Source organism: Neovison vison, chromosome 11 (genome assembly GCF_020171115.1).
Source record: "Neovison vison isolate M4711 chromosome 11, ASM_NN_V1, whole genome shotgun sequence".
In the NCBI taxonomy this organism is placed as follows: domain Eukaryota; kingdom Metazoa; phylum Chordata; class Mammalia; order Carnivora; family Mustelidae; genus Neogale; species Neogale vison.
The window spans coordinates 170,343,428-170,369,779 of record NC_058101.1 but is presented as its reverse complement, the minus strand read 5'-3'; the positions used below and the strand labels follow the sequence as shown (position 1 = coordinate 170,369,779).

At 43.6% G+C, this 26,352-nt stretch overlaps 1 protein-coding gene and 1 non-coding gene across 2 annotated transcripts; both read right to left on the bottom strand.

Annotated features, from left to right (window-relative positions):
- Window positions 1-3,251: 3,251 nt before the first annotated feature.
- Window positions 3,252-25,971, bottom strand: LOC122889824 (loricrin-like). The gene is made up of 4 exons (XM_044225239.1): window positions 25,518-25,971; window positions 24,491-24,618; window positions 4,143-4,286; window positions 3,252-3,338 (listed from the first exon to the last, which is right to left on the bottom strand). Exons 1-2 carry the CDS (start codon window positions 25,882-25,884, stop codon window positions 24,539-24,541), a joined length of 447 nt encoding a protein of 148 aa, XP_044081174.1. The 5' UTR covers window positions 25,885-25,971; the 3' UTR covers window positions 3,252-3,338; window positions 4,143-4,286; window positions 24,491-24,538.
- On the bottom strand, window positions 17,300-17,449 carry LOC122890794. Its single transcript, XR_006381216.1, has one exon. It is a non-coding gene; the product is annotated as a small nucleolar RNA SNORA62/SNORA6 family (small nucleolar RNA).
- Window positions 25,972-26,352: the final 381 nt, after the last annotated feature.

Sequence of the window (26,352 nt, the reverse complement as noted above, 5' to 3'; positions counted from 1 at the left end):
GGGTCCCTGTCCCCACAGCACATCCCCACAATTTCCCACCCAGGCCTGGGCCCCTTGTCCTCCTTGGTGCCTGTCCTGGGTGTGCCCCTAGTGCATGATCCCGCCTGACTGCACCCAGGGGCCTGCCCCCAGAAAATGCACATGGCCCTCTACTTCCCCCTAAGTGGGATCACAATACACAAAGTCCTGTGGTATGGTCTTTCCACCAAATAGTAAATTTTTCATTCTGGTGTAAATTACAGGGTCACACACATCCATCCAGCTAGGAGAGAGGATCCTCAGAGTACATCACAGAGGTCTTTATCTGCACAGAGAATGGCCCTCATGAAGACTTTGTGTATTTCCACCCTCCAGTGGCTCCAGAGTGCCCTGTCCCTTCTTGCCCCATCAGTTCTGCGGGGACAGCTTGGTCGTGATTTGCTCTGGCCGTTCACAGGCCACTGCCCACGTTTCGCCTCTATCACCTCCCACAGCTGTGCGCCTAGACCAGGCAGGTGGTTGGGCAGAATGGTGGACACACCTGGTCCGCGGGTCCTCCGCCCGCACAGAGTGGCAGGTGTGCAGCAGCAGAGGCCCGATTCCAACCCCCTTGCCAGTCCTGACTGATGCTAGTCCAGGGGATAGGGTTAGGAACCGTGCTGGCAGCTGTCCCGCGGGAGCCCCGAGGCCCACCCCATCGACTGATGGACCACAAAGACCCCCCTGAGCAAGCGCAAGGCTCTGTACAGAGAAACATGGAAGCAACCAGGACTTGCGTGACCTACAGTCTATTCGGTCCTGGTTCTGACACTAACCGGACCCGTCTCATTTCCTGTGAGAGAAGTTAAAACTGTTCTTGATCATTAACCAAGCAGGTGAGGGATGAAATCAGGGAGCAGCTATGAAAGGCCTTTGTACATATCACTATCACCAGCCTTGCACGTCTCTAAACTGTACTGAAGACATTGTCACGCTGACAATAAAATCATCGTGATTGTGAATAGAGCGGACATGGGGGTCTAGCGCTCACAGTCCCACTGTCAGGGTCTTCTGCTCATACAGAGGACATGTTGACAAGGGTTTTTATCAGGAGCCCTGTTGGTAACAGCAGAGGATGAGAAGCCAGGCACCCATCCTTCACCGGGGCCCCGGTGACATCAAGTACATGGCTGACAGCGGCAGCAGGCGCAAGTAGCTGGGGACAGGCGTGGGAGACAGGCGGTCACTGCATCTCCTCCTAATATATTTTTAACATTTTGAACCAGGTGGGCACCTTCACAAATGAAACAATTCGGGAAAGAAGAGGGCGAATGTTCACTTACCTTTAATCTCCAGAAGGTGGTCTCCATCCCAGTCCCAAGATTTAGAATTTGACAATGACATTCTATCTTCTGCAGAAATGCCCTTATCAGCTGACTGACGCCATAGACTCGAGCAAAATATCCTGAGACAGAGACAAGTTATCACTCAGTGAGATCAGAAAGCATCCCTGCAGAGCCCGCCCTAGGAGAGGAGGAAATGAGGATTTGGCTGCTCTTCTTTGGGGTCAGTGATTTTCCTGTGGACTCATGGGAGAAATCAAGACTTTCACACTGTCTTCTTTTTAACTTAAACCTGCTGGAACCAAAGTAACTACAATCTATTTAATGATTTAATGGTGGAAATAAAGATCTTAGAAATAAAAATGTTCCTTGGGGCACCTGGGTGGCTCAGTCGGTAAAGCATCTGCCTTTGGCTCAGGTCAGGATCTGCTCCCTGCTCAGCTGACAGCCTGTTTTTCCCTCTTCCTCTGGCTCTCCCACTCATGCTCTCCCTCTCCAATAAATAAATAAATGAAATCTTTAAAGATTACCATAAAATGTCCTATGATTGTACACAGGAAAGATCTTAATGTTCCTCTTCGAAATACGCTTTTTGTGCCCAGGTGCAAACTACTGAGGACTCAGCTAAACGTCAACATGCGAGATCAAGACGATATAATATTTTGTGGTCAGAATATGGGGCAGATAAATGTCCAAGCAAAGTGAAATAAAATAAAATAAAATAAAGCCGTATTTCTTACCATGTTCCCTTCATCTCCAACCTGTGTGGGTAAAAGTCTCTATGCTTATAAACTGACCTCACGGACCGACTGCAGGAAAGGAAGGCACGAGCAAACATTGCCCCCCAAATGGACTTATTCAGCTCCAGGGTGAGGAGCTTGGGTAAAGGAGATGGTGAATAAAAGGGGGAAAGGAAGATAAAATCTGTGTTCTACAGCCCTGTTGCTTAAAGTGTAACTATCTTAAGAACAAAACCTGAGCAGCATTTAGAAATGTACTGCAATGTGATATAGGAGTTCGGTGTCTATTGATTCTCCTAATAAATCATTTGAGCTTATAGTTTACAGGTTATCTTGCATTTTATTTCTAGGAAATCATTTTTGTTGTATGTTACACAGTATCATTCACAACAGACTGGATGTTGAAACAAAACCTGAAAAGATGCTCACCACACCCTACTTGGGAAGCACTCTGCACATGCCAGCCCATGCGGAGAAAGAAGGCAGACAGGCTGCTGACTTGCTGCCTCAGGGCACCCAGGTCCCCAGGGCTCCAAGGTGTGGCCCCGCCTCTGGTTATGAAAGCTGCCTCAGGAGCCCCGGACGGAGGCTTCAGGCCTCTTAGGCAGGCCTGGTCCCATCTTCCTAAAGCCTGGGTTCACCCTTAGCTCAAAGGAAGGTCCTTGTCCTTATTGTCACTTTAAACTTTCTTTGCATTTCTTACAAAATCTACCCAGAGGCTCTATCTTTTTGGCCAGGATTCTGTGCATGCCCAAGGGCATGGGGTCATTTGCCTAATTTCTCAATCTGATCGAGAATGGGTCACCCTCCCATCTCAAATCTTTTCATTGCCTTCCTTGATAGAAAGGACTTGCAGAGCCTAATAGTGTTATTATCACTTTAATATGGACAAAAAGGTGATACCTTACCTGGACAGTTCACTGTAAAAGATACTAGAAATGGTTCTTAAGCATATAAAAATGATCCTTAATTTCAGCCCCCAAATAAGAGGAATACAATAACATAAATATACTGTAAGATCACATTTTTCACATAACAGATGAACCACAATGAAAAGGTCCCTGTGCTGGTGAGGATGTTGGGAAATGAGCACTTTCATATGCCACTGGAAAGCGTGAACACTGGAACTCTCTCTTTTGAAGAAGGAACCCCTAAAACCTCAGGCCTCTGGGCTGATGAGGGGACATTGGGAGGGAGGGAGTCACTTGCCTCTGTTAATTCTGGAGGCCTTCTTCTCCTTAGTCTTATACAATGCTGGATGGAAGGGTCATGCCAGTAGCTGAGGCTTACTGCAGACCTAGAAGGGAAGAAACGAGGCAGGTGAGGGGAGGTCAATAGGTTCTGGCCCAGTTCTCAGGAAGCAGGTCAACGAGGACAATCAGCTACCTCCAAAGGTCATCAGAGGCACATTTCAGGCACCATTACAAACCTCAGGAGACTCAGCCATCTGTCTTGGTGCTCACGTACACAGCCCCTCACCGTTCCACCCCTCGCAGGCAGCCGTTTCTTCTCTTTATTTCCTCAGGTGCCTAACTCCCTTCCCAGGACCCTACAGAGCACAGCACCTCACCTCATACCTCACCTAGAAGACCTGCCACCATTTATTCCCTCAGCAAACTCACTGGCAAGAGCCAGTCAGACAACTCTGTTCCACCACAAGTTCTATGTCTATGGGAAAAGAGCTCCAAGATTGTTTCCTAAAACTCACCTGAATGACTTCCTAAGCCTTTCCCCCAGCTCTGTAATAGGTACCAGTTCTTCCACATCCCTTAGGCAGGTCGCAGTGGGAAAATGAGGTACCAATAAACATAATAGCTACAACCTAGAAAATGGTGCAGTAGCCTGAACTCTGATCTACACAACCTGGATAATGCTACGGTAGCCTAAACTCTCCCTGGTGTACACTACAGGGAACCAAAGTTTTAGTGTTCTAAACCAGGAGCTGACGCCCAAATTACCAGTGAAGGTCTTCTGCCAACTGAGGGAACCAGCCTTAGGGAACCAAGAAGTAGCAGAGGGAGCCTTGATCTCTAAGGCCATCTGAAGCCATTTTGACCTTTGCCCTTCAATGAGTATCTTGGGAATTAAAAAACATCTTTACCATTTAAACCAAATGGTATGCGCGGTCAGCTCTTGGTTTCAGCTCAGGTCCCGATCTCAGGGTCCTGGCATCCAGCCTGGCGTTGGACTTCATCTTGAGTGGGGCGTCTGCTTCAGGATTCTCTCTCCCTCTCTCCATAAATATCTGTTTAATGGACACATGTATACACTCGCTAAATCGTTTGACAGGTGAATTGTGTATTATAATATTTTAAAAATGCTGTTATAAGTGAAAACCCAACCCTCCAAAATTTTTAGTAGAAGCTAATTTAGTTTTCAACATATTCTCACAGTTACCATAGGCAAAAGATTGTATTTTCAAACACAAACTGTAATAGAATTAAAAGGAACTTAAGAGGACAGTTTTCCATTTAAGGTGCATTGTTTAGCAATGTCTAACAGCAGGTATTTCATTCTCATCTACATGGTCAAAAAAAAAAAAAAAAACCAAAACACAGTCAATACATTGCTCAGTAAGTTTACTCTTGGGCATTTATTCTAAAGAAAGAAAAACCTATTTTCACACCCAAACCTTTACATAAGTGTTTCTAGCAGCTTTATCTGATCATAGCCCAAAACTGAAAACAACTCAAATACCCTACAATGGGTGGATATTATAGCTGAAGAATGTCCACAGCATGGAATACCAACTGAAGAGTAAAAAGGGACAACTAGTAAAACACACAATTTGAATTCGCCTTAAATAAATTATGATTAAGTGAAAAAAAATCTACTCTTAATGGGTAACATATGTATGATTCCATCTACAAAACCTTCTTGAAATGACAACATCACTGGAGAGAGACCAGATGAGTGGTTGCCAAAGAGGCTGGGAGCAGAGGACAGGACTGTAGGGATTCTTGTGACAGACTTACTCTGTGTCTTTACTGTGATGGTGGCATTACAAACTACATGTATGGTAACATTACCTACAACTAATTACGCATACACTCTCTTTCTTTCTCATTTCCTCCACCTGACAACGTCACAGATAGGTCTAAGTAAAACTTGGGAATTTAAATAAAGTCTGGATTGTGTCGGTGTCAAGTTTCTGGATGTGTTACTTTTCCTACAGTCATTCAAGACATTATCACTGGGAAAAACAGGATAAAGGTTATAGGAGATGTGAGATGTCTCTAGTATTTCTTACAACTGCATATAAATCAAGTGTTTCAAGATAAATTTTTTTCAAAGTTAAAAAAATTTCAAAATAGCATATTTACACTGCTACCTCTACAGAATACCAGTAGCTCACATATTCTGAGGCTGCATCACGTTTTAAGTCTTGCAATATATGAATCTTTTTTATGGGGTATAAACCTTCCACACAGCAGAGCAAAGAAAAGTGATTTCAATCAATCATTAGCTACTGATTCTTAAACACCAGAGAACAAACACAGGAAAGAAATTCAGCACTGAAAACTTCTACATCGAGCTGCAAAAAAACAATCTCTAGAGGTAGAGTTAAATTTTTAACCAAAAACCCTGGAACAATCTCTTCATTCAGAAAGGTATGGTACAGATGAAGCCATGCCTTCGAGATTGTAGGACACACCAAAAGGCATACACTTTATTATTAATTCCAAGTTTACCAAGTTAGTTCAAATCACCAACCTAGGTTCTTAGCACCTTGACACCTTCAACTCCCATCTGATAGGATATCTGGTTAGTGGAAATCTTTTGGGAGCCCGGTTTGTCTCTTAACTCCACATAAACATGCAAAGCTATCCCCATTCCACCTGGTGACCTACTGATGGCACCCAGCAAGTCTTCACATGCAATGGACAGCTGCCAGAAAAAGGAAGGCGGAGAGTAAAGGTGGAGAAGCTTTCCTTCCCATTTCAAAGTAAAAAGCAACAGTAAAGGAGCCATCTGAAAACTGTAACATCCTTACATTACTTGAAACTTATAAAAGAAAGAAAATCAAGATGGGCACATACTCTTGTCCTTTTGCACCCTGAAATTACAGGTAACAAGACAAAGGACAGAAAACATAAGAAAAGTGTATAAAGGCACTAAATGAAAAGTGTATAAAGGCACTAAATGAAAGGAACACCAAAGTTCAAATTATAACTCTGGGAACAATATTCAGAAGATTATACTTTCTTAACATTCCAACACAGTTAACAAACAGAAGAATTTCAAGCAGCTAACAAACATATGAAAAGAAGTTTATACTTCTGGATAAGGAAAATGTACAGTAAAAGATTTGAATACCATTTACCACCCTCCCATTTTCCACTCTCATTTCTAGACCTGAAACCTGATAACACCAAACTGTTGGTATTCTACAGAAAATTGGAATTCTGTTTATGCATGCTAGATCCAGTATCAACATGGTTGTATGTCACAAAATGCTAAGTCAAACAACAACAACAACAAAAACAAAAAACCCAAGGTGCAAAAAGATATATAAAGCACACCATTTAGACAGATTTTCCAACTAGAAAAAAGGTTTATACAGATGATGAATTCATACAAACATGCACCAAAAAATAGAGAAATATGCAAATGAATGATATAGATCTCCTTCAGTAATGGTGGTTCGGAAAGGCACTAAGGGAGAAAAAGAAGACGTGCTCACTGTTTCAATTCCTGCAAACTGTTCAGTGTTTGAATATTTTAATCAAAACTATACAAATTAGGGACGCTTGGGTGGCTCAGTTGGTTAAGCGGCTGCCTTAGGATCAGGTCATGATCCCAGCATCCTGGGATTGAGTCCCACATCAGGCTCCTTGCTTGGCGGGGAGCCTGCTTCTCCCTCTGCCTCTGCTGCCACTCTGCCTGCCTGTTCTCGCTCTCTCTCTGGCAAATAAATAAATAAAATCTTAATTGAAAAAAATCTATCCAAATCAAATACACAAAAAAGTTAACATTTCTCTTTTTTTAAAGGTTTTATTTATTTATTTGACAGACAGAGATCACAAGTAGGCAGAGAAGCAGGCAGATAGAGAGGAAGGGAAGCAGGACCCCTGCTGAGCAGAGAGCCTGATGCAGGACTGGATCCCAGGACCCTGAGATCATGACCTGAGCCAAAGGCAGTGGCTTAACTCACTGAGCCACCCAGGCGCCCCAAAGTTAACATTTCTTAAATTTAGGAAATGAGTATTTCTTTGTCTTTTTCTATTAGTTTAAAAGATTGTCTTTCCAAAGGTTTTAAAAACGAAAAAGTACATTAAGTCGAAGGAAAAAAGAAGATGCAAGTTCTACCAAGAATCAAGAAAAAGACATCATTACAAGTCTTATAGATATTAAAAGGATAAGGGAAACTTACAATTTGTGTATGTGACAGCTTAGAGGAGATGTCTCAAAGAATTTCTCCAATTATCAAAGGTTACATAAGAATAGGTGAAGTAAAAAGACCTATATATATTTAAAATAACTGAGTTGTACTTAAAGACTTCAACAATTAAAACAACAAAACCAAAAGAATACCGCCACCTAGACAACTTCTTTGGTGAATTTCTACCAAAAATTTAAGAAAGAATTCTTCACCAATTCTTCCTTCCCAAAAGAACACACTTTTCAACTCAGTGTTATGAAGTCAGCATTACCAGAACACCAAAAATAAAGACAACACAAGAGAATGATCCAGCTCTATCAAGAATATGGAACCAAAACTCCTTAAGAAATTAGAAAATTGAATCCTGCAATACATAAAAATGGTAACACATAATAAAGAATTGAGTTTATACCAGGAGTGCAAAGTTATTTCATACCTGAAACATGAAAATACTAAAATAAACACAATATTATTGACATATTACCAACAACTGGAAATAAAACATAAAGTACAACTTAACAATAGCATAAAAAAACACACTAACTATTCAGGGATAAATATAAAAAGATATGGAGGAGATCTGTGTGCTACAATATATGAAACACTGATGAGAGAATCAGAGACTTAACTGAGTAAGAGACATACCATGCTTGTAGGTGAGAAAACTTATTAATGTTAAAATCAATTTTCCTCAAAATGACCTGTAGTTATGATACACAACACAGCAGTCGCTAGTAACATGGCTCTTTACATTTGCATTTAATTAAAATCACATAAAATTTAGAATTCGTTTCCTCAATTTTACTAATCACTTTTCAAGTGCTCAAGTCACATGTTGTCCATCACTGTCATACTGGACAGTGTATATGGGAAACATTACCCTCATTACAAAAACTTATTGCTACTGGACAGTGCTAGCAACAGAGTCAATGCAATCCAGTCACAATCTCACCAAATTTCACAGAAATGAGGATGGAAAAAGAGGACCTCATATACTCTAAATAAGTAAGTAAGTAAATTTTTAAAAAATTCTGAAAATTGGAGGGGGAGATGAACTGTGAGAGACTATGGACTCTGAAAAACAATCTGAGGGTTTTGAAGGGGTGGGGCGGTGGGAGGTTGGGGGAGCCTGGTGGTGGGTATTATGGAGGGCAGGTATTGCATGGAGCACTGGGTGTGGTGCATAAACAATGAAATCTATTACACTGAAAAGAAATAAAAACAAACAAAATTTTAAAGAGGGGCTATACAAAGAGTAAAATTAAAAACTAAAGAGAGGAAGTAAACGAATATTGGCAGTATATCTAAGTCATTTGCCAAGTGCTTTTTTTTTAAAGATTTTATTTATTTATTTGATAGACAAGGATCACAAGTAGGCAGAGAGGCAAAGAGAGAGAGCGGGGGGGAATCAGGCTCCCCGCCGAGCAGGGAGCCTGATGTGGGGACTCGATCCCAGGACCCTGGGATCATGACCTGAGCAAAAGGCATCCGCTTAACCGACTGACCCACCCGGCATCCCCGACTACACATACTCTTGCCAACAAGTTTTAACAGAGAAAACCTTCCTATTCAGAAATTTGGAAATATAGTATAAGTAGCTACTGACATACCCTGGGGGTGGAGGAGTGAGACATTACCAATAAATTATTTTCAATAAACTTTAGACAAGTAATTTGGCATCAAGATATTTCATTATTGCATTAGAAACTGCCAAAACTGACATAAATCACAGCATAACTGGAGGAACCAAGAAATCAATCAGTTCCATGAATTTAACTGCAACCCAGGGTTTAAAATCCCAACCTGCATATGTGTCTACACATACATAATATCCTCAATGTTATATTTTTAAAGCTTTTATCCACAAAGTAATGGCAATAAACAGACACTGTGTATACTGAAACTTTAAAGACACCCTAAAGCACTGAGAAAAAAAAAAATCTATGAAACATCATTACATCGAATTTCACTTAGTCTGGACAGCCACATTCCACAATCCTCACAAATGTTCAATAAAGAAAAAAAAAACACTCTAATTGCAGAATTTCATGCTGCTAATATTCACCAAAATCAGAAATGAGTTCTTCATAAAGAATGCTGAGGTGTTCTTTGTACATTTACAGGCTCGGTAGACAAGAAGAGAGGCCCTGGGGTTATCAGGAGTGGTCTATTATGTACTTATAAGTTGGGGAGGGAATAAGTTAGGGATGGTGTCAGTCTCTATGGAATTTAGAAGCAAGTTTCTATGACCTTGAGGGGCTAGCTATTGTTTTGGGGAAAAGGTTATTCATGACCAGTAATTAAACCTTTATGTGAGACCCTTTCGATGTCTACCAGTGGTCCATATGCTTGGGAATGTTTGTCAACACTATCTTGGAGGTTTAGATATAAAGTTTCCAAAGGAATTGTTAAAGTAGACTTATAGGATCCTGGTTGGGGGTAGGGGTCAGTCAGGCTAGGATTTCCTTTTGCCCTTAGCAAAGCCTTAAGGTGGGGGTAGTTGAGTCCCTAGAGGAGGGTCACTCTGCCTGTTTTAAGGGCTTGTCAGTAGGTAAAAAAATTTAATAATTTTTCTTCTGCCTCTGTTTCCCACATCATTCCCCCCTGAACTATGTTGACCCTTAAATCTTTACAGTAGTTGAAGATGGAAGGGCTCATCTTCTGTAACTTCTTCCTGCTGAATAGGGGTGTAGAGTTGTCCCTACCTACTTGGTTCAACATTGATCAGTTGAGGAACGTGTAGGGAAGTTACAAAAGAGGGAGGCAGCTGAATCCAGCGCTGACATTGAGGAAGTGTCTCTGCGTGGTAAGTATCATCTGTCGTCATGAAGTCATTGCAGCAATGGAGCTCGGCACCAAGCAGAGAAACACTGAACAAGGCAACACATTAAGATTATCAAGGCCGTAAGGATGAGAAAGCCAAAAAGGAGATATTTAATTGTTGGCCACAGTCCTCCTTTAAACCAGGAACTTAACCAATCACTGAGAGAGAGAGAGAGAGAGAGAGAGAGAGAGAGAGAGAGAGAAGGATCCTGCGGAGCCTCAATCTGGGTATTCTTATCTTTTACTAGTCCCGTGACATTTCTGTGATATTCTGGGATGTACACACATTCTGCTTTGATAATTGCACATGTGTCACCCTATGCTGCTGTCAGGACATCTAAGGCCATCTTATTTTGTAGGACTGCCTTGCGCATCATTGAGACTTCGATAGTAAGTAAGGAGATGCTATTTAGTGAATCACTGAGTGCCTTTGCAGTATATTTATTAAGGGCTTCTACATGCCAAATGAAATCCTCTAGTCCCACAGATGGAGCAAAAATGGATGTGAAGTGATCATACCACTTAAAAACAGATCGTGTCATCTTTGCTTTAAACTGGGAGATTAGCTGGAGTAGTGATGATTATAGTATCACGCCCATGAATCCAGGCAAATCCTAAGGTGCAGCGACCTATCTTCCCTGGAGGAAGCCAGGGCCATAGGTTAGTTCCACATATCCAGTGGGTTCCATCTGGAGCTGTCCATCTAATGCCAGGTCACCTTACCCAATCAGTAGCAAACCTGTCAGTAGCCTGGAGTACTATTATTTCAGAACACATTTCTAATGATAGCCATCCCAGATGTTGTGTGCATTTTGCCCATGTATCATATGTATGATTTCTTTGGTCCTGGCCTAAAACTGCCTTTTGACTGAGCTGTCCGATGGTGGGTAGGACCCACAAATATGTATCCCAAATTTGATATATGCCATCCTTGGTATAGCGATGAGGAGGGTTTTGTAGCTTAGGCTTAGGCCCTAGTTGGTGGGTATTAATTTGTGGGCTTGTAAGGTCAGTTAGGACTTTAATAGTTTGAGAGTATGAAAAAGCTTGGTCATGGGGTCCTGGTGAACTCCATGTTTCAATGAGGATGGGCCAGGAAGAAACATCTAGGTTAGTGATAGAGTTATCCTGGTACATACTGTCTCCATATATTATATCTGAAATATAATCCTGCAGAGAATGCCAATCCGTGCCCTGTAAAGGCAAAACACACCAGGGTAACCTGGATGTACTTGACATAGGCAAAATTCCACATATCCAACAAACTGATTATGCAGTTCAGTATAATGGTGTGCCCACTGTAGAAAGGAACTGTCAGTTAAGATAGGTGAAAGGAAGATAAAGAGAATTACAACCTTCATTTTGGCTTGAAGAGAAGTTTGAGGTCTTCTATGGGCTCACAGGAGTAAGAAGGCACATTCATTTGCTCACTGGGTCCCTGTGAAGGAGGTTAGGGTTTTACTCTAGATATATGCACCCAGGAAGAGTGTCTATCTAGCTTTCCCGCAGTGGGAGTACATAGTATGACCTGATATGGACCTTTCCATTTTGGATGTAGGCTTTCTGTTGTATGTGACTTCCATTTTTTTTTTTTTTTTTAATAAAGAGTGTCTCTGAGATTTACATGGGGTGGGTTTTCAGCTATAATTAAATCAGGTTTGGGGAGTACATGATTAGTATCTTCACTGAGTATCTTATAAGTTAAACCAGCCTCTAGTGAGTATTTAATAAGGCATTATAATCTTCATCCAATGACAGATCTATGGAAAGAGATATTTTATATACATATATATATAATAACTCATTACTACATAATAATAATTATGATGATCATTATTATATAATATTATTATGTAATAAGTCAAAAGGGCGGAGTCCTAGAGGTTGTTTTGGAGCAGTTCTCATCGTGAGAAGTCCTATTGGTAGGAGAGTAATTCAATTTTCCTGGGTTTATAGACTAAGCTTAGTAATATGACATTTTAAAGTATGATTCGTTTTTTCTACCTTTCCAGAAGATTGTGGATGCCAGGCTGAATGCAGGAAATATTTAACTTTTTAAGGCTTTGGAAATTGCAAAGTGCTAGTGGGCACTATGGCACACCTAGATTTTCTTACTCTTTTCATGAAAACTACTGTCATCAGTAAACCAACTATCATTTGTATTTTATACAGGGGCATCTTAAATCTGGCCAAATACAGTAAGCAAGATCAGTAACATCTGAACAGTTATGCTCTATAGAGAAGTACAATGGTCAAGGTCATAGTTAAGTTATACAATTGTTTGGGAATCAATTCTATTTTCCAGTTGTTTAACCAAGTGCCATGGGCTCTTGTTATAACCCCCCAGAATAAAAATGCAAGAAGATCCTCTGAATGAGCTATTGTGCAACTTTTCTGAAGTTCACCTCAAATTGTTTAGCTTAGGTAAACAAACATTTAAAGACAATCCAATCTAGAATGTAACCTTCATAAAGGTGTTATTAAAACATAATTTGTCTCTCTAAAATAACCCTCATTTCCAGAGATAGCCAAATCAGGACTAGTTTATTTGAAAAACAAGTCCAGTTTTAACAAATGTGGCCTAATTATTTATATAAGCTCAGCAAGAACAGTGAGTGATCATATAGATCTTTTAGAATCTGCTTTACTGGAACTTCTTGTAAGGAATTTCTAGGTTGAACTTGTTATAGCCTCTCCAGGCCAGAAGCCAAGCCATGTACTTGGCATCAGACATGCCTGCAATACCTGTCGATTGGGGTGAATTCCTCTTCTTGAGGTCCCCCAGGGTATCCCGAGGTTCCAGCACCTGCCAGGAAGTGACATTCTTTACTCACCTGGTGAGGCTGTTGGGAACACTGGAAGCCAGGTATTGGGCCAACAGTTCCAAGGGGCTTTATGGCTCCAGGTTTCAAAAAGGCAACCTTAGTTCCTTAAAGCTGTCTGGTCATATCTGAGTTGTTCTTTTTGTCTTTCTCAAATAGGGCATTCCAGTCAAAGCCTTGGTAAAATAACCCATGCTTCCCATGGTGTTCTATTACAAGGAGAACAGATTCTTATTGAACTTATTCAAATGACTGATTGCCATGGAGGAAAACACTTACTGAGACCTTTTGAGTTTTAGAGGGTTCAGATAGAGAGAAAAGGTGAATGTTTTATTTACAAATAAATATTTTTACATTGTTGTAAGTCACGGACTTCTTAAGAAAAAAGTTTCCTTAGTCTGGAAGAGCAAACCTTAGAGTACCAGCAATGGTTAAAAGGACAGCTCCAACAGAGGAGCAGAAGCCATGTTTTCCCGCCAGGAAGGAGGGGTTAAGCAGTCCATGTCAGGCCAAAGAAGAAAGGGAATTTCCCTGAAACAAAGGGAGTTTTGGCAGCTGCCTGGGAATATTCCTCAAAGTCTCCATCTCGAGTTAGACTAACCCCAGTTGGCTCCAGTTATAGCCATTAACACAGACATGAGTAAAGGAGAAGCCCCCACATCTATGAGGAGAAACAGAGAGAGGGAAAGTCAGAGTCCCCTTTCCTAGGGGTGGCCTAGCAACCTGGGTTTTCTAGAAGGCTTATTTACATAATAATCACCCAATATGTCAGGAGGGAGTTGACTAGCTCACTCGTTCAGGCAAACACATTCTGCAAAACGCCCTTAGGTCTGAGTCCTGGTGTAGAGCAATGATGGCTTAGGCATAAACAATGAAGGCACCCTAGGTTCATTCACCCTGTTTCCTGTACAGGAGATCTAACTGATAGATCCCACTGAGGCCATGCAGTGTTACAGGAGCTCAGTCCTCTCCTAAGTTTTGCAATCCAAATTATTTCCAGTGGGTTCCAAGGCATCCCACAGTAGAGTCCTTGGGACTGAGGAAGCCTACTGAGGCCATGCTCCCAGAAAAGGAAGGAAGGTCCGTTACCTAATCCGCCCTGATGCCTTGGTGGCGTCCCACACAGGATATGTCAGAGCTGCCCATATGTCAAAAGCCACCGTAAAGAAGACGTCCCTCAAGACCTTGCTATTGATCACCATTCTACCTCCTCGGGAAGGCATTCCTGCCATAAAAGGCCCTGGATGGGTGCCAGCGTCCCTCTTCTTCCCCTTCGTATCCTGGGCTACAGATGGGTGCCCGGTGAATGGACTAGGATATTGTGCCATCCTATACTCTAAAAGTTGTGGGGCTGCCCTGCCATTTTTAACCCATGGGAAACAAAAAAAAGTTTGGCAAGGGGAAATTACCCAATTTCATAGCTTTAAGTAGTTTGGAGAAGACACTGGTGTGAAACAGTAAAGACTGAAACCCATCATGGTCTATGTGACATTCCAACACATGGGGTCCTTACCGCCCACTTCCCTAGGAAACGATCCCCGGTTGTGTTATAATTCAATCGGGTACTGCTTTGGGCCATCTTCCAGTGGAGGTCCCATGGCAGGAAGTGGCTAGGCCAGGCATGTGGAGGAGATCACATTAGATCATTCAGGAAGAAACCTCACATGGGAGTCTTAAGAATGGCAGCGGTCCTTCCTGGTGACTTAGATGGCTGTCCCGTGCCCAAGAAAGCCAACTTTATGTAAGAACAGGAATAAAGAGACGACATCAAGTTTCTGGGTCTTATTACCATTCCGGCCAGCGTACTAAAATCCAGCCAAAAATCTGATGTTTTCTTCCCTGTAGATTAGCCACGGGCTAGAGGATTAAAGCCTAAGCAACTGACATGCAAGTGTTCCAATAAGACCATACTCCTTGAAAAGCCCTGAAGTGAGAGTAAAGGAAGGAGCGAGAACAGACTCACCAACTTTGCACCAAAGCTCAGAGTCCAAATGTAAAGACTCACAGACCCAGTTGGACGCCAAATGATGAACTTCTAGAACATAGGTGAGGTTTGGTTGGGTGAGGTCTGGAGCTCAGTACCAAGAAAGGATCCTTGAGGCCTCTCTGGTGCAAAATGGTGATTTATTAAAGTATGGGGACAGGACCTGTGGGCAGGAAGAGATGCTGCCCTGGGGTTCTCAGGAGTGGTCTAGTATATACTTGTAAGGTGGGAAGGGATTAGGGATGGTGTCAGTCTCTAAGGAATTTTGGAAGCAAGGTTTCTAGGACCTTGAGGGGCCATCTATTTTTGGGGGGAAAGGTTATTCACTACTAGTAGTAAAACCTTTTTGTGAGACCCTTTACATGTCTATCAGTAGGCCATATGCTTGGGAATGATCGTCAACACTATCTGGGAGGTTTAGAGATAAAGTTTCCAAAGGAATTGTTAAAGTGCTCACAGGGTCCTGGTGAGGGGTAGGGGGTCGGTCAGGCTAGGACTTCCCTTTGCCCTTAGCAAGCCCTTAAGGTCGGGTAGTTGAGTCCCTAGAGGAGAGTCACTCTGCCTGTTTTAAGGGCTTGTCAGGAGGTAAGGAAATTTAATAATGTTTCTTCTGCCTCTGTTTCCAACATCAGTATGATTTTTATCACAGTATGATAAAATGAATGTAAAACATCTCACTGTGATTTTATACTGATTACATATTGAAATGATAATATTCTGGATATAACTGATTAAACAAACTAAATTTCTTAAAAATGATTTCAACAAAGAACACCAGGGTGGCTCAGTTAATTAAGCTTGAGCTCAGGTTGTGATCTCAGAGTCCTGGGATCAAATTCCACATCCAGCTTTTTGCTTACCAGGGAGCCTGCTTCTCATTTCTGCCTGGTCTGACTCCTCTGCCTGCCCCTCCCCCCTGGATTGTGCATGTGCCCACAGGGGCTCTCTGGCTTGAGAGCACATCTGCTCGAGCTCTCGCTCTCGCTCTTGCTCTCTGACAAAAAATAAATAGAATCTTTAAAAATAATCATTTTGCCTGCTTTTTACTTTCTCAATGTGGTTAATGAAGCTTGAAATTTCATGTGGCCTGCAATGTATATACTTACATTGGACAACACTGGGGAGTCAGAACATCAAACAGGACATTTGTCATACCAAGATCAAAAAACAGCTTTAAATTTACATACACAACATGTTTTAGAGGATAAATATACTCTCCAATCTCAGCTAAGAGCTATTTAAATGCTAACTTGGTGTAACCAATATAAACAAAACTTTACAATCTCAATGTAACTGTTATTTAAATTTCAACACTCCAGAATTAGATTTTTGGACTTATTATGAATACAGTTTTTTCAAACGACATAAGTGATACCAGCTCATCTAAACTATCGACATTATAGAGAAGAATACACACACTCACAAAAGAATCCAAAAGAACCCACCATGCTACTGCTCAGAATATTTTGATCACCCATTACTTCCAGGTAAATGTGTTAAGTGATATGAAATATTAAGGTGGGATCATATGTTTTATCACTTTGAAAGTTGTTTTATTCTAATACTTTGAACACTTCCTTTTATTAGATATTCTTTCTAAAACTTCACATTTTACTTTGAAATAATTACAGATTCACAGGGTGTTGCAAAAACAGTATGAAGTCCCATATAATTTCCACCCCATTTCCCAGACAGGGTTGCATCCTCTGGATTACAGGACATCAAAACCAGGAAACTGACATTGGGATGCATGTGTACCATTTTAGGTCACCTTATCACAAGTGTCGATTCAGGTAACAACCACCACAATCAAGATCAGATTTCATCAACACAAAAATATTCCCTCTCAGTACCCCTTTCCAGTCACAACCACCCACCCCACCCCCAACTTCATCAGCCCTAACCCTTCAGTGACTGCTAATCTAACTTTGTGATAACAAAAACGTGAATGGCTGCCTACAGTGTGTGACCTGTACAGATTGGCTTTTTCCACTCAGCATCATGCCCTTGAAATCCACACTAGTTGCTGCATGCATCCAGAGTTTGTTCCTTCTTAATTGCTGAGAAGTATTCCATCTGGTATGGATGTGCCACTCATGTACTGAAGGACATTTGGGTTATTTCCTGTTTTACCATATGAAAAGTAAAGCTGACATTATTAAGACCTGCAAAATATTTGTAACTATTACACAGTTTTGTATCAATTCCCTGACCTCTATGTAGACTGTTTTGTTTGTTTGTTTTTAACTTGCAGCAAGAATTACTCTCAAACTCCACTTTTTGGGCCACAGACCCTTGTGGTCTTAGCAAAAGACCTGCCCCTCATGAAGCATACTACCAACATTTAATGAGTGCATTGGCCAGGCAGCTATTTTTTGTTGTAATAATGATGTAACAAACGAACTTACACAGAAAATGTATATGCAGAGAACACTAATACCTAGTGCAAATGCTGGGTCACAAGCTAAAAATATTTTTAAAGGAATTGCTACCAACTGGCCTTCAAAAAATCAAAGCAGCTTATCTTAGCCACCAAGGCTGTTACAATGTCCACTTCTTACAAGATGCACTAAGATTTTTGTAGTCTTTAAAATCTGACTTGCCAAAAATATTGCTTTGTATTGAAGTAATAGAAGTTATATATTTCTCATGTTTCTGGACTTGATTTGTCATTCTTTAACTATCTATTCATATTCTTTGGCCAACATTCTATTGAAAGCTTAGTTTACTAACCTATCAAACTTGGCTCTAACATACGTTACAAAGAAATAGCCTTTAAAACTACATGTATCTGAAATCCAGCACACATATTAATAGCCCAAGAAAGTATCTGACTTTTCAATGTGGACGATAAAAATTTAGTGGATATGGTTCCCCAATTGATAAGTGCTCTTCTACTACACACAATGTCTTTATTAAGAAATCGCATCTAATTCCAGCTTTAAGTGAAAAAAAAATGAATGTAGGGATGCCTTGGTGGGCTCAGGCACTTAAGCAACTGAATTCAGCTCCCATCATGATCCCAGGGTCCTAGGATCGAATCCCGCATGGGGCTTCCCGCTTAGCAGGGAGCCTGCTTCTGCCTCTGCCTGCTGCTCTCCCTGCTTCTGCTTCCTCATTCTCCCCCACCTCCCCCGACAAATAAAATCATTTTAATTAATTAATTAATTAATTAATAAAAACGTGAATGGATATCACTTCTCTTAAATTCCCTGTGAAATACCAAAACATCAATTTTCTGTAACATCAAAACTATCTCCAGTTTCATTAAGAAACATGGCTGGCCTCTCTTTCGCATTTAAGGTCATCTAATCAATAGTTCCCAATAGCGCTCTTTAGACCAGCACTAGCAGCACTAACATCACCTAGTAACTTCTAAGAAATAAATGCAAATTCACAGGCCCCACCCAGACCTACTTCATAAAAAAAAACCCGGAAGGTGGTGGGTAGAGCCAGAAATCAAGCAATGTGTTTCAACAAGCATTCCAGCGGATTCCGATACATAGGAAAGTTGGAGCACCACAACATTAAACAAATTTAGTAGAAAGACATTAAATCTGGATTGCCTTCCATACTTTTTCTTTTCATGAAAGACTTCAGCAAAGTTAATCACGCCACAGATACTAAGAATCCAGAGATATATTTTCATTCTCCCCCAAAGCAAAACAAAACAAAAATAAAGAAAACTGGAAACTGGATGTTAGCTTTATTTTCTACAAAAAGGAATCCCTAAAACTATGAAGTGATCACAAAAAAATTTCCTTAGAGAAGAAAAACCCAAAATGAACCACAGAGAACCAACAGGTCAGAACTGATGTCTTTCAAACCAGAGACTCAATCAGTTTTGTATCATACACCCCCATTCCTACATGGAACTACAACCTATAGCACTTTCGAAATTCAATGAACTAGCACATTAAACAGCACCTAGAAAAATATAATTATGCAAGTATTTGTGGTCCAGGGAATAAACAAATAAATCGGTCAAATAAAAGTAATTCTGCATGGGCAGAATAAAAGTGACCTGTATGTTGTTTTGTCCCCTAATTTCTTCTAAGCATGTATTACCATCTTCACAACCAAAAGAAAGGAGAATCAGGAATATATGGAATGATACAGGAAAATACCCTACAAGTATATTAGTTACTTTTTTAAATTTTACCAATGCGCTGATAATCTCTCTCCTTCATGGGATCAAAATTCAAAAGAGGCTTTAGTAGTACCAGATAAACCGAGTTCCAACCTTCATGCTTATTAAAGTTTGAAACTCAAAGTGAACACATGGCTATTAACCCGGTTACAAGCAGGTGTTATTATGGTAGCTACCTCCTATCCACCTGGGTAAGTGCCCCATTTCCCTCCAAGTAAGACCTTCTGAGCAGGGAGCCCAATGTGGGGCTCAATCCCAGGACCTCAGGATCCTGACCTGAGCCAAAGGCAGTTGCTTAACCAACTGAGCCACCCAGGCACCCCAAGACCAGAGAACTTTTTTGTTGTTGTTGTTGTTGTTGTTTGTTTGCTTTTAAGATTTTATTTATTTATCTGACAGAGAGAGATCACAAGTAGGCAGAGAGGCAGGCAGAGACAGAGGAAGAAGCAGGCTCCCCGCTGAACAGAGAGCCTGATGCGGGGCTCGATCCCAGGACCCTGGGATCATGACCTGAGCAAAAGGCAGAGGCTTAACCCGCTGAGCCACCCAGGCGCCCCAGAACGGTTTGGTTTTGACTGAAGTTCATTTTAAGCTGAATTTTTATTTCTTGAAACCTGGAATATTCTGGCACTTATGATATTTGACAACTTTTACTTCTAGAAAAGAATGAACAGTGTATAAACCTTCTACCGTACATAGGAAATATCATCTCTTCTCAGAAAGCAGTCATCAGGTTTATTTTCTCCCTGACTAACCACCAAGTACTCGATAGATTTGAAGATCCAATACAGGCTGATAATACTGGCATTCTACATCCCCTTTAATTACCTGTTCCCCGCAAAAGCAACTTCATCTTAAAACGTATTGTGAATGCTCTTAATATGAATTTTTAAGTAAGATTTTTTTAACATATCCCTTCTACCAGTTTCTTCTCTCAACCAAAGGATCATTTAAATAGTTTTTCTAAACTGAGAAAGGGAGGGAAAGGAGAGCATTATCTAATCCTGTTGAAAAATTAAAATTTCCCTTGTTTACCTTATGATTTCTACTATTCCTGATTTCTGACTAACACTGCAGTTTTCTTGCAGTGTCTTTACTGACAATTCTTCTTGGACACGACAGTCAATCACTGCATAGAAGTGAAATTAAAGCTCAATACGTGGAGTGAATGGTCAAGACTTCCATTTAACAGAATTAATCCACAGTCCTCAACAGAATATACTCTGTGTACAACTTCCAACTTATAGGTATATGAGCACAAGACAACTTACACGATGGACAGCATAACCCCTCCATCGATACCCAACATGTTCTGTTCCCATTCTTAAACTGCCTTTAGACACCAGGTCACGTGCACACCCATCTAGTTCCTCAAAACCGATTTTGCGCATGACAGATCTGCGCTTCCTCAGCAGACGTTTAAGACTTTCTCGGCCACGTAAATAACCAAATGGACACCCAAAAAGGATTAGGAATCATCAGAGTTGTTGCTCAGGTCAATGTGCTCATGCTCTGAAGTTCCAGACCACTCCAGGAAGTACTTTCAAGGCACTGCCTACAGCATCCAAGACTCAAGTTCTGGGTTTAATTTCCAACCCATGGTGAGAAAAACAAAATGAGAAAAAGAGGTATACTACTTTTAAGGACACACTTCATAAAGACAACTTTGCCCTATCCTAGTAACATTACAGACACAGGACTCGAGCCCTAGTATGAAAGCTTATTTATTACATAAAACTTCCAAATGGATGGAACAGTTTTAGGTGGATTCAAACTAAAATTCATCTTCATCTATTCTATACACATTTCCTGAAGCCCTGTCACTGCCAGGCACTGTACTACACAGATAGAAAAATAAAGATGTGAAAAGAGAGGTCCTGCCCTCAGGGGGCACCTGTGTGGCTCAAATCAGTTAAGGGTCAGATGCTCAGGATCTCAGGGTCATCAGATGGAGCCTCATGTGGGGCTCAGAGTCTGCATGAAGACTGCTTAAAACTTTCTCTCTCTCTGTCCCCACCCTCCCTCCCTCCCTCTCTCAAAATCATTAGGTTGTTTTGTTTTGTTTTGTTTTTAAAAGGTCCTACCCCCAAAAATGGTAAAATGTAATAGGTGATCCAATAAAACTTCTGTTCAAGTGTTAAATGAATTGTACATGATTTGGAGGGTGAGGTAAGCCAATAAAAATACAATTCAAGTGTCACAAAGATGAGCTACACCTGACTGGAGTGATGAAAAGGCTTCCTGAGACATCTAGGAGTCCAAACGGTAGTGAGCCAGGACATAGAAGCAAGGGAAAGCATTTCAGAGAACCAGAGGAAGAGAAGGTGTGAAGGTATGGAAATGAGGTCCCATGGTCCCAGCCCAAGACACATGCAGTTGGCAGGAAACACAGACCCTTATATGTGGAGGGCACATGGGGATTGGTGGCAGTCTGCTTGCACAAATCTTAAAGGAACACGAAAGAACTGAATCAAGAGCCCCTCGTGATGCTTGGCATTTGGACTTTATTTCAAAGGCAATGAGAGGGGCACCTGGGTGGATCAGTGGCTTAAAGCTTCTGCCTTCGGCTCAGGGCATGATCCCAGGGTCCTGGGATCCAGCCCCACATCTGGTTCTCTGCTTGGCGGGGAGCCTGCTTCCTCCTCTATCTCTCTCTGCCTGCCTCTCTGTCTACTTGTGATCTCTGTCAAATAAATAAGTAAAATCTTTAAATGAAAAAAAAAAAAAAAAGGCAATGAAAACTGTCACGTAATTTAACTTGACCAAGCAGAGAGAGTTGGATTTGCTTGCCTCGGGCCTGGATGCATAAGGCTGGTGATGGTTATTATACAGTAAATGGTAGTTACCAGCCTGTGGGGCGAAGTGGAAAGGTGTGGATGACCTCTGAAGTGAAGGAAGAGCTTAACAAGGATGGAGGAGGGAACAAACAACTAACTTGTATCGGCCTGCCCAACAAACGACCTCCAAGAATCATTAAATCCCAGATTCAGTAAGGCCTTTCCCAATGTACCCACAGAGACTAACTATCTCTCCCATGGACTCATTTATTCCATGGGTGCGCCTCCCACCACTGAAGACCTTTTTGTCTCACCTTTTCAACATCCGTTCGGTTCCCTGAAAGCAGGCATTTTCTATCCACTTCACCAGTGACTTGAAAGAGCAATGACTGATAGAACTCTACAACTGAGGAGGCAAAAGCTTTCTCCGTTTATGGGCTGTAGAAAAGTTCCACACACCAGGCTTGATCCTTACACTACAGCTGAAAGAAGACACCTGTGTTCAAGGATGCAGGTAATTAAAAGGCACCAAGGAGCTATCCTATTTCTAGGATGTCTAAGGGTCTACACGCAGAGTGGAGCTCTAAAATAGTGTGAGGATGAAACAGCAGCACTGGTAAACTCACAACCACGCACACAAACACGGATGACTCTCCGTAAGGCAGGCCCAGGAGTGCATCCAACTGGATGACTCCACGTACACCAAATTCAGGAACATGCACAACAGCTCCCCAGCAACGGAAGTCAAGAACCGTGGCAGAAGTGAACCTCAAGAGGGTTATCACAGACCCTGGGGTCCTGGGTGTAAAGTCACATGGTGTGTTCCCCTTGTGAAGGTTCCTCAAGCTTTTGGCTTATGATCTGTGCACTTCTCTGTATATATGCTGCGGTTCAAAAAGTTTACTTAAAGGGGTGCCTGGGTGGCTCTGTGGGTTAAGCATCCAACTCCTGACTCTGGCTCAGGTCATGATCTCAGGGTCCTGGGATGGAGCTCTCAGTCTGGCTCCTGGCTCAGTGCAGACTGTACCTGACATTCTCTCTCTGTCCCTCTGCCCTCCCCTGCCCCCACATAGACTCTCTCAAGGAAACAAGTATCTTTAAGAGAATAAATAAGCCTTAAAAACAAACAAACAAACAAACACAAAACTCCCTTTCCTTAGAAAGAAGAAGGGAACTTCCGCATGGGGAGGAAGACAACACAACCAAAAAGGCCCAGGTGACAGAGCCAAAGAGAAACTGAGAGCCAAAAGAATACAGCATGTTTTAGTTCAGACTGCAAAGTAGACATCCAGGGATCCACTATTCCCTGAAGTTCTAACGAATTGAGTTAGTGCTGACCACTTCCTCACCCAGCTGCCGTTTAACAAAATAGTTTTGTTTTTGGTTTTGGTTTTGGTTTTTTTTTGTGGGGGGCATAAAGGGAGAGAGAAAGCACACAAGCAGGCAGAGAGGCAGGCAGAGGTGGAGAGAGAGGCAGGCTCCCCGCCGAGCCAGGAGCCCCATGCGGGACTCCATCCCAGGACCCCAGGATCATGACCTGAGCCGAAAGCAGTGGCTTAACCCACTGAGCCACCCAGGCGTCCCTACCAAAATTGTTTTTATTCATCTTGGAATTTCTTCAGCATTGACTGAAGCACAGGATGAACCTACGTCACTCAAACCTCCCATCCCAGCAACTAAGAGCATACACTGACAAGTTAGCTGGCCTGGCCTCAGAAAATGGCAGGCAACTAAGGAAAAGCAGACTAGCCTCTATACAAAGGTCTCCATTTTACATTATCCCCAACCCAATGAGCTAAACGGCAAAGCCTACAGTAATAACCTACAGAAGTAACTACCCCTTGCTCCAAAAGAAAGGACATTGTGTGCTGCCCAAAAAGACTAATGTGTACCTTAACACTGTCTAGAAAGACACCCATCACCACTGCAGAAGATCATCAGAAAAGAAACAAACACAAACTGACAATTCAGCTTTCCAAAAAATTACACTTTCTTTATCCAACCCCAACCTTTATCTTCAAACACAAGAAAGGAAGAGACATTTGCCGCTCAAGAGAGGAAAAGCACAACAACCAGCATAACTGTACCTCCACCACCAAATCGCTCAGGAGAAGAAAACGTAATTCAGGCCAGGCAAATTAAAACCATTCTACACATGGTCAAAAGAAAACGTCTAAACTCCTCCAATCCACAGAAAAATCCCTGCTTCCTCTCCTTTTGAGCCCATCCATACCAATAACCCAATGGATACAAGTGGCAAACCAATCCAGCCCGTTAGAAATGAGACAAAAACTTGGACAAATGTCCTCCCACAAGTCGTGCGGTGAATAGGACCCCTTTGCACCCAACACGAAATACACACAACCAAAACCACACATCAACCACCTGCAAATACAAAAAAGCCATCCTCAACAAGTTGGAAAGAGGACCTCAAGGAGAGCCCTCCACCCTCTCCCACACCTTAAGCAACAAAAGTCCTCCCATCAAAGCTAACCCAGATCTTCAAGTACCTGGTGGAGGTGCCTTCCCTCACGTGGCAGAGGCTGCCTATGAAGGCTTCAACGCAGCTTCTGAAGGTGCAGATGCTCAAACCCCAAAAGCCTTTCTCTACAGCAGGTTCTCTGGTCATTCTGGCCTTCTGAGGAGTGAGGAGTGGGGGAAAGGGGAGGGAAGAGACAGGGATCCAGTTAAAAAGGAGGAGAAACACAGGCATTGGTGAGCCCTCGCAACTTCCCAGGCATCCAGTGCTGCAAACTTGGCTCAGAGACTGACCACCCACCCTTTCCAGGGACGGAAACAGGGACCAGGGAGTGCACGGGGTGCCCCCAAGGGCACCCCACAACCTCAGGGCCCAGACCCTGCAACCTCTAACAGATGGCAGAGATGGCAGCAGCCCCAGAGAGGCCGCGGTGGGCGCGGGGAGCAGGCGGACTTGTGGACTGCAGTGTGGGGCTGTCGGGGGCGAGGGCGGGGGGTGCAGCAGAGGAGATGCTGGCTGGATTGGACGGGGCACGCAGAAGCAGCCAGAGGCCAGTGGCGGCGAGTGGGCCGGCTCCTTCCCTCTCCCCTCCCAGTCTGGCTCCCTCCCTCCCTCCTCACCAAGGTAAATCTCCCTTTCCCTGGGACAAAGGGCCATGGCGGTGGCAGCGGCGGACGGCCGCTGAGGAGCAGGCACCAGGGCTGCTGCACCAGAGGAGCCAGGCCTGAGCGGGAGCGACCCGGCCCGCTGCCGCCGCAGCCTCCCCCAGCCCGGAGAAATCTCCATTTTAGCATCGCGCGCCTCCCTCGGCCCTGGGGAGCCACGGAGACTTGTCGTCGCCATCCCCTTCTCGCCACCAACCCTCCCTCCCCTTCCACCAGCTCAGCTCAGAGCAGGTACCTGGTCGGGCTCTCCTTATCGCGAAAGGACAAGGGTTGGCTGTACCCCCGCCCGCCCACCCCAAAGCCCAAAGTGGCGCCACTGGAAGGAGAAATGCCATCCAGGAATTCCTCCCAAATCTGCCCCCCTCCCTTCTCGGCGCCAGTCCTCAGCCCTACCTCTGCCCTTCCTCAGTTGCTGGCCCTCGCTGGAGCTGCCACTGCCGCCGCTTGCGCAGCCCCCGCCGCCATCTGCGTTGCTGCCATCTGCGCCGGAGCCGCCTCTTGTGTAGCCAACACCGCTTGTGCAGCCGACGCAATCTGCGTCGCCGCCGCTGTCTGCTCCACCGCTGCTGCTGACGCCGCCGCCGCCGCCGCTGCCGCTGCTGGAGCCGTGGACGCCCAAGCGGTTGCCGCTTGTGCAGCCCAGCTGTCTGCGCCAATGCCGCTTGCCCGCCCACACCGTCGTCTGTACCGCGGCCGCTGCCGCAGCCAACACCGCCTGCGCCGCCGCCGACAATGCCGCCGCCACCAAAGCCACCGCCATCTGCACCGCCACCGCCTGCGCCGCCCACGCCGCTGTCTGCACCGCCACTGTTACCACTGCCGCCGCCGACTCTGCCGCCGCCGGTACCGTCTGCGCCGCCACCGCCGCTGCCGCCACTTGAATCCCCACGCTGCTTGTGCAGCCCAGGCCGCTTGCGCCGCCGACGCCGTCCCCGCCTGTCTGGCGACGCCGCCACCTGCGCCGCCGCCTCTTCTCCGGCCCACGCCCTCTGCACCGCCTCAGACACCGCTTAAGCCGCGGGCGGATGCCCCGGCTGCGCCTTCGCGGCTACGGAGGCTGATGGCGCTGGCGGCGCAGACAGTGGCGGCGGCGGAAGCGGCGGCGGCGGAAGCGGCGGCGTCAGAGGCGCAAGCGGCCCTGCGGCGTAAAAAGTGGCCACAGACAGCGGCGTTGTGGGCGCCAAGAGCCATAGGGGCAGATGCCTTCAGCTGCACAAGCCGCTTAGGC

What these genes read in the sequence shown, in the direction of transcription:
- LOC122889824 (XM_044225239.1), bottom strand. Translation starts at nt 25,884, where the DNA reads ATGGCGGTGGCTTTGGTGGCGGCGGCATTGTCGGCGGCGGCGCAGGCG. An exon ending in GCAACTGAGGAAGGGCAGAG is followed by an intron (nt 24,619 to 25,517) that starts GTAGGGCTGAGG and finishes CTCACTCCTCAG; the next exon opens with AAGGCCAGAATGACCAGAGA.